The sequence below is a fragment of the Solanum tuberosum genome, unplaced genomic scaffold, assembly GCF_000226075.1.
Source record: "Solanum tuberosum cultivar DM 1-3 516 R44 unplaced genomic scaffold, SolTub_3.0 scf00472, whole genome shotgun sequence".
In the NCBI taxonomy this organism is placed as follows: domain Eukaryota; kingdom Viridiplantae; phylum Streptophyta; class Magnoliopsida; order Solanales; family Solanaceae; genus Solanum; species Solanum tuberosum.
In genome coordinates, this window is record NW_006239396.1 from 29,763 (window position 1) to 39,081 (window position 9,319).

The following is a 9,319-nucleotide window of genomic DNA, read 5'->3' on the forward strand; positions in this document are numbered from 1 at the left end:
ATCATTATTTCATCGGATTGGGGACAACCGTTTGAGGTAATGTGCGATGCGAGCGGATTGACGCTTGGTGTAGTATTGGGACAACGGCGAGAGAAAATCCTTCATTCTATTTACTATGCTAGCAAAGCTCTAAATGTGGCCCAGAAGAATTATACTGTGACAGAACAAGAACTTCTTGCGGTGGTTTTTGCATTCGAGAAATTTCGATCCTACTTGCTTGGTACTAAGGTCATAGTGCATACTGACCATTCTGCATTGAGGTATTTGATGGCGAAAAAGGATGCAAAACCACGATTGATTAGATGGGTATTGTTGCTACAAGAGTTTGATTTTGTGGTGAAAGATAGAAAGGGAACCGAGAACCAAGTTGCCGATCACTTGTCCAGATTAGAGGAAGAGGCTATGCTAAAGCTTGGAGATAGGGCTGAAATTAATGATGCTTTTCCAGATGAACAGGTATTGGCTGCTTCTCATGATTTGATTCCTTGGTTCGCAAACTGTGCTAATTATTTGGCAAGCGATATTGTGCCCCCAGATTTGTCTTTTCACCAAAGGAAAAAGTTTATGCATGATGTGAAGAAATTCTTTTGGGATGAACCTTATTTGTATCGTTTGAACCCTTACCCGATTCTGGTTTTATTTAAAATATTTTCTTTCAAAAAAATTATTTTTTAAATGGTTTCTTAATTTTCCTAAAAATTAAGTGGCGACTCCTAAAATTATTATAAATTCTTCCAAAACTTAACAAAATTGCCAAAGTTGCGAAATTGGTTTCGAAATCTTAGTTTTCGAAATTGGGTCGTAACAATCGTTCTGAATGTTGTACTAGGCTACCTAATGAGAAGCAAGAAAAGTCAAAAAAAATTTAGAATAAGGAAGGAGAAACCTTATTAATGTCAGTTCATGCTGAAAACGAGCCAGAGGAGCAAGTTATTTGGTATGTGGATACCGACTGTAGTAACCATATGACTGGAAGTAAGTCTTCATTTACTAATTTAAATGAAAACTTTCGGACGACTGTTAGCTTTGGTGATCTCTCTACAGTGAATGTGATGGGAAATGGTAATATCAATTTTAGAACAAAAAAATGGGTGTGTGGAAATCATATCTAATGTGTTTTATGTTCCTGCTTTGAAAAACAATTTATTAAGTGTTGGTCAGCTGCTAGAAAAAGGGTATGTCATCACGTTAAGGAATGATACATGTAAAATTTTTGATCCCTCCATATGAGTTATTGCTTTTGTGAAAATGAGTCAAAACATATTTTTTCCTTTGAAGATTGAAAATTTTCAATCTTGTTATATGACGGAAATGAAAAATCTTTAATGGTTGTGGCATTTTCGATATGGTCACTTGAACTTTGGTGGCTTAAAGACCCTTCAAAGGAAGAGTATGGTGACGGAGCTACATGAAATTGTTGTTCCGTCTCAAGTTAGTGAAAAATGTGTTGTTGGAAAACAACATCGTTCTTAGTTTCCTAAAAGTAAGTCATGGAGAGTGAATAAGTGTAACACCATAAAAATTTCTAAGCTAAGACCCAAATCATTCTATAACACCTCGAACTTTGAGAAAGGCTAAATGAGGCTAACATGCAAGTTCACGAACCCAAAATGGACTATGGACCCTTCGTGGAACCTTAAACGGTCCATTTAGGGGTCCTCGATCCGTTTAGAGCAAGGTGCCCAACCGTCCAGGGATGCCAAGTGGTGAGTCACCTGAACGGGACCCTAGACAGTCTGTGGTGGATTGTACGATCCATTTAGGGGTCCGTACAGGTCACCCATCAGCTTTTAAGTTTAAGTTAAACTTCAAACGACCATATCTCTCAACACATGACATATTAGGTGGCCCATAACTTATCAAATTAAAGTTCTTTGAGTCCTCTTTCCAACGACATCAAGTTTGCCTCATTTCAAGTTCAGAGTAAAAAGTTATTCCCATTTTAGTAAGGCCCTGTCAGATAGTTGAAGTTTCATGGATGGCTATACAACCGTGAAGGTTTTCACGGACCATGGAGCCCTAAACGGTCTATGAAGCCTCCCTTTTAAGGCACCTCATCAGTTTGTTTAGTTGGGGTCATTTTGGTCTTTCCCCTATGCGTGTGGTACTTAAACTACGTCATTTTATTCTCTATTCTAAGCCTAAACCACTATGTTTTACGCCTAGTTAAGGGCTTAGAAAGTTTTAATCAAATATTTAAGGTTCCAAGAGGAGTAAAGTTAGGGTTTCGAGCGTTCTTCGAGTTTAGTCGATTTCGCCCAGAACTTTGTTCTTCCATGTATGTAAGGGTATTATAGTGTTAGAATAGTTCGTCCTCACGCCCTACATCTACTTTCAAATCAGTAAAAGCGTAATCCAAGGTTTTATCCTTAGATTTGAGTATTTTATTTGAGTATTCTTGAGATGAGTTGACATTGTGTTTTGAGTTCTTGATTATTGAATTCCTATTTCTAATCATTGAATTGTCGTACATTGTGCATTGCGATTATTGAGTTGATTGTTCATGTCTATTTTTCCAGCATGAACCCTATTCTTGAGTATTCATTGAATTTTTATTGAGAATCTTGTAAACAAAAAACATAATGGTTTAAACTGAGTTTTGAGAAAGTAAAGAAGAGTTTGAGAAAGAGCTTAACCAAAATTTAAGCAAGAGTATAAGGGAACTAAGTATTTCCCAAATGTTTCATTTTTACATGAAGAAAGAGAATAAGTTTTTTTTGAGAAAAGTTATTGTATCACTATATTAAAATTTTCATACCAGATTTCAAGTCAGATACACCTAGATACATGTAATTTTGCTACAAGATACACTAAAATAGGGAGAGAGGCGAGCCAGAGAAGGAGAGACGTGAGCGAGATAGGAAGGAGGCAAGCGAGATACCTTGATACATGTGAATCACAGTAGATACATGTATCTGAGATACCACATACAGAGAGAGTGACGAGTGAGAGAGAGGAGAGTGGCGAGCGAGACGAAGACACTACAACAAAAACAACTTTTAGCGGCAATAAATAACATATTAATAATGAGTGTTAAAAGTCTTTACCGACATTAGTTAAGTGTCATTAGATCAGCTTTAGCTAGGGACATATACAAAGAGTGCTAATTGTCGCTAAAAATATACATTTAGCGGCAATTGAGATATTGTCGTTAATTAATTGCCACTAAAGATAATTTTTGATGTAGTGAGAGAGATGAACGAGGGAGTCAGATACATGTGAATCCACTTGGATACAATGTATCTAGAACAAATTACACCTAATTCTGACCTCATGTATCTGAGATACATGTATCTCGACGTATGTAGACGCGCCAGATACATGTGTCCAAAAGTTGGTAAGATTTGTAATATTACAAACTAGCGTATATCTAAGTAATCAACTCTTAAACTAGTGAAATCTCTGTAAGTTACCCTAAATTAACACACATACTTAGAGAAGAAATAGAGTACAATATAGAAAAATAAATAAATTAAGAATACAAAAAACTAGTTAAGAAGTTATAGTTGTATGGGTTCTTGTTAAATAACATTAGGGAAAACTATCTTATAATTAGGCATAAAAACTATCTTATTAGGCATGCATTCATATCTTATATATATTAATTCTACTTATAATTTCAAATAATTACATATTTCACCACTAATTAAGAGTTGATCTTATCAAATATTGAAAAAGATACACCCAAATACATGTATTTTTACACTAGATATACTAAAATTGGGAGAAAGGCGAGTGAGATGGGGAGGGAAGCAAGCGAGATAGTCATGTGTCCTAGATAGATGTGAATCATACTAGATATATGTGTTTATATGCATCTGCGATACCGATACATAGGAGAGTGGCAAGTGGGATGGGGGAGGCGCATGCGAGATTTGTTATGTATCCCAGATATATGCGAATCCACTTATATACCGTATATCTAGAATAAATTACACATAATTTTGACCTCATGTATAACGAGATACATGTATCTGGACTTATTTAGAATCACCGAAATCTAGTAAAATTTATAATATTACAAACTAAAATGTATCTAAATAATTAGCTCGTAAACTAGTGAAATCTCTGTAAGCTTCCATAATATTAACCTGTTTAACATATTTTTCATTGAATGGACCACTAAAATTGAAGCTTTTGTTGTTGAATTGAACTCTTCCACATATTTGATTTGTTTTTTTACTTGTTGAGAGTGGCCCACTGATTCATATCAATTTTGGTTCCACAGGATTTGTGGACCATCAATCTTATTTTGTGTTGGGCAGAGTAGAATATTCAATAGGGGAGTTAAAATATAAAAAAGTAAATATATAATGTAGTCAAAAATATTTAATAAATAGTATATAAACATAATAGTTTTTTTTTTTTTTACTTATTTACACAATGTAATTTTCTAATGAAGGGGTCTCAAAATGAAACCCTTTTGGACAAGGATTACTCTGCTACTAATTGAACAAGTGCATTAACGATACATCCTTGATTTTTAATGCCCTTTTTTTTTATCTGTAGTTGATTCTCAATTTTCTTAAAATCAAAATTATGATATTTTATATTATTAATGATCTTTGATTCGTGGTTCATGCTTATTATACCACATAAACTCCTTCCTAGCCAAATTTATTTGAATTTTTTTACCGTAGTAATTCATATGTATTCTTTTCATGAATAAGTAAGTTCAACACATGTAACATATTTTTCATTGAATGGACCACTAAAGTTGTAAGTGATAAATGAAATTCGATTTTTATGGTTGAATTATATTGGATTATTGGTATATATAGGGTTTGTTTTCACTTGTAGAGAGTGGACCACTAAACTCTTTTTTGTTTGAATCTTATTTACCACATGTATTGGAGATGTACAATAGAAATATATGTACCATAATATTTGGGTAAAATTTAAAAGGGGAAATGTTATTCGGAATTGAAGCCCAATGTATATTATAACATATAAATACAATTTTTATGTTTGCTATATGTGAAAGTTGCTCTATAAAAAAATAATATCTTAAATCATTTATTTTAAGAGCTTAGAACCTACATACTCACAATGCAAAAATAATATTTCCTTTTTACCTATTTACACTGTATAATTTTCCTCAGAGAGGGACGCGACTCTACCACTAATTGAACATAAATCCTTCATCACACAAAGTTTCACAACTAATTAACTAGATCTAAATACAATTTAAACATCTTTTATTTTACACTCTAACGAAGGGTCTCATCAAAGGACATCCCTCAGACAAGGATGACTTTGTCACTAAATGAATAAAAATCCTCCATCACACAAAGTCGCACAACTAATTATCTAGATCTAAATACAATCTACAAATCTTTTATTTTACACCCTAACAAAGGGTCTCATCAAAGGACACCCCTCAGACAAGGATGACTCTGTCACTAATTGAATAGAAATCCTCCATCACACAAAGTTGCACAACTAATATATTATCTAGATCTAAATACAATCTATTAAAAAACTTTTATCTTACACTCTAACGAAGTGTAACAACCTGTTCCCATCGTTATATAAAAGCCAACAGGAGAAAATTTTGGGTCGGAAAATTTTTTCATAGTATCTTGAAATTTCCCAACCTAGTCCAGATTTGGACGAAATCAAAGTTATTGAGGCGTAGGAAAATCTGGTAACAATCGGGTGAGTTAATTATGATTTTGATTGCATGAGTAGTTAGATAACTCGTTAAATAATCCGTACGACTTTACGGAATTGAATTCGGGCGAGTAGAACTCCCGGAATCGATCTTAGCGTAAAGGGTATTTTCTGAGCGTCGTGGGTTAGAGGTGTGTTGTGAAATGGGAGTCTTGGAATTCTGTAAATAGCTCATTGGTTCGTAAATGCCGCTTTGGCGCTGGGTTTTGCCGTTGTGGCGGGTCAGAAGTGACTTAAAGTCGTTAATAAACCCCTAAACGACCTCATTATGCACTTCTCGACTTTTAGAGCTAAAGAACGAACCTCAGGTGACTCCTACTCATTTTTCACCATTCTTGAGGCTAAAGGTAAGTTTTTCACTACCCGAATCCGTTTTTCGATCCGTAGAACGTAATAGAATGGGTGAATATTGATGGGGAAGGGTTTTGATTTAGATTCTACGGTGGAAACAACCCTAAATTTAGATTATTTTTTTTTGTTGTTTTTGAAAATATATATATTGCCGGAATAAATGAAGAAGATTGGGCATAGACCCATTAATCTTGTTTAATTTGTCTGTTGAATCTTACCCCAAATTCCTCTGTCTCTAGGATTAATTGGACCTAAATACCGATTATGTTGAATCAATGGAGTATTTTGGTGGTGATATATATTGCAAGCTGCACAATGTTTAGTGATAAAATTTTCTCTGATTATCTCCATTTATTCCGGCAATGGAGATAATTCGGCATTTATTCCGGCAATATAATTTTAACAACCATTTAAATATTTTGAACTTTCATAACACTAGTAAATATAAATATGACACATATAAGTATAATTTTTTTATAAAAATTAGTTGCCGAAAAAAGTTGAATCTTTCGGTTCACTTTTATCCCTTCTCCATTTCAAATTCTTAGCCCTTTTTTATTTTCTAATTTGTAAATTAAATTTAGTTCATCTAATTTGCCATGTCATTTGGTTAGAGTGAGGTTTTCTTTATTCTACCCAATAGAAAAATAACACATAATAAATATTTAAAAAAAATAAAAAATAAAGAAAGAGTTGTTAGCTTCAAGAGTAGAAGTGAGTCATAAAGGTGAATGGAGGGGTATTTTTAGCAAAATAGATGTATGAAGGATATTTTTAGACCTTTTCCTATAGTTCAATGGTATTTTTGACCCTTTTCCGATTGAAAAATGTCACATAGATTAAGGTAGAAGGAGTAGACGTTCCTATTTAATAATATATTTTTTTTTTAAAATCAAAAAAGAAAAAGAAAGTTAAAGAAATTTGAAAATTGTATAGAGACCTGAAAGTCTATATATAATATATTTGTACCGACATGACACTTGATCCAATAAGAATATAAAGTGGTGGGTGTATAATTGTATAGAGACCTGAAAGTCTATATATATTATAAACAAACTCACATTATTATTATTGTGTTCACAAAAAAAGCAAAAATGGAGTACAACTTAATGTTATTATACACAAGTTTAGCAATAGGAATTTTAACCCTAATTAGTGTTCTAAAGAGAGCAAATGGATGGTTTTTTACAATCAAATTTAGTCCGAAGAAATTTAACCTGCCTCCAGGTGACATGGGCTGGCCATTAGTAGGGAGCATGCTTTTTTTCTTACAAAGTTTCAAAGATGGTAATCTTGGCTCATTTTTTTCCTACTATGTTACTAGGTAAATATTCTCAACTAATTAATTCTCTACATATTTACGGATCGGAGACTAAAAATATTAACTTTTAACGATCTATATACATATATAGAGACTATTTTGAACGTACTACCGATTTATTTATTTTTAGGTTTGGAGAGGGTGGGATGTACAAGACGTTCATGTTTGGAAAGCCAAGTATTATCATGACAAAAGTTGAAATAAGTAGGAAAATACTTATGGATGATGAAAATTATGATAGAGGTATGCCAAACTATATCTTAAAAATAGCAGGATACGCTCAAGTTGGTGGATTTACAAGAGAAGAAAGCAAGAGTCTACATAGAATGGCAACATTAATAAAAAGTGACATATCATTATTATCAAATTACTTTGATTTTGCAAAAGAAATTGTGAAAAAATCATTTGAGAAATTGGTTGACATGGAAGAACCAATTGATGCCCTTTTAGCAATTAAAAGGCCAGCATTTGATGTGTTAATGAGAATTCTTATAGGTGATGGAGTTGATAATGATATGATTGATGTTCTATTTGAAGAGACTATTTATCTTATTCATGGTTGTCATGGCTTGCCATTTAATATACCAGGATCAACTTACAATAGGGGATTGAAGGTAAATTTAATTTGTCAGTAAATTTCATCTAGACACTCAAATTAAGTTCTGCTCCAGTTCAAAACTTGAAAACATGGTAAAGTGTCTAAAAAGAACACTTCAAGTTCAAATTTTTGAAAAACTTTTCTCAAGTATACTGTCTATTAGGTAATTCAGTCAACCACATAATAAAATATGTCATCATTTGATTTATTTAATCGTCATCAATTGAAACATGGTTGAGAATTTACGTTTTTTGTTAACCTAAGAAAGTGACATATTTTAATTAGGATATGCACAAAAGTTTTTCCAAAATTTGAACCGAAAAATGTCTAATAGAATCACTTTATCATGTGTTCAGATGTTTAATCTTGATATTTGCTTGTTTGCTTTGAATTGACTTTTATTTTTTTCAGGCTAGAAGAGCAATGGCTAAGATATATCAATATATTTTAGATGAAAGAAAAGTGATAATTGGGAAAAACAAAACAAGAGAAAAGTCCAATATTATACTAGATATGATGTTAAACATTCAAGATGATGATGATGAAGGTTTCAATGATGAGAAGATCATTGCAATGCTTGTTTCTTATACATTTGCTGGTTTTGAGTCTGTTGCTTTGGTAGCATCAACTGCAATTATGTATTTGGAAAAACATCCTCACTTCTTGGACAAAGCTAAAGTATACCTACTCATCATCATTACTTTTATTTATCGTATAATACATAAACGTGTCTCTTAATTTAGCTTCAGCTTGTATTTACGCCTTTTAAACATGTAGACATATACATACGTCTATCTGGCATCCTACATGACCATTCTATGTCCCATGTGGCATATTAAGTCACGTAGGATATGTCTACTTGTTTAATTTCCTACTTGAAGGACATAAATATCAGTTGATGACAAATCGTGTCTTTGTAGGAGGAACAAGAGGATATAGTAAAGAGAAGATCATCTCCAAATGAAGGACTTAATTTCCATGAAATTAAAGAGATGAAGTATCTTAGTAATGTAAGATTTAAATAATTTTTTAATTTTATTTTTGGACTATCATGCATTAAATATTCTTATATACTATCTTTTTTTTTTCAAATTTGAAAGGTAATTAATGAATCATTGCGTATTGCTACTGCCAAAACAATATTCTTTAGAGAGGCAAGAAATACTATTAATATAAATGGTTAGTATCTCTTTTAACTTCGATTTGATTTCTAGCATAGTTACTCAATTTCATGCGTATTAAAAAGCGATTTGATTTCTCGCATAGTTACTCAATTTCATGCGTATTAAAAAGTTTATTATAAAATTTCGCAGGGTATACCATACCTAAGGGGTGGAGGTTTTTGTCATTTTCATGGAATTATCATATGGACCCTC

General features: G+C 32.6%; 1 protein-coding gene across 1 annotated transcript in view; it reads left to right on the forward strand.

Moving 5' to 3' along the window:
• Positions 1-6,989: 6,989 nt before the first annotated feature.
• LOC102579396 (beta-amyrin 11-oxidase-like) overlaps positions 6,990-9,319 on the forward strand; it is a 16,785-nt gene continuing 14,455 nt past the window's right edge. Inside the window, exon 1 of the mRNA XM_006364022.2 lies at positions 6,990-7,348. Coding sequence (XP_006364084.2) covers positions 7,119-7,348 — 230 coding nt within the window. The 5' untranslated portion in view covers positions 6,990-7,118. The remainder of the gene's footprint in view (positions 7,349-9,319) is intronic.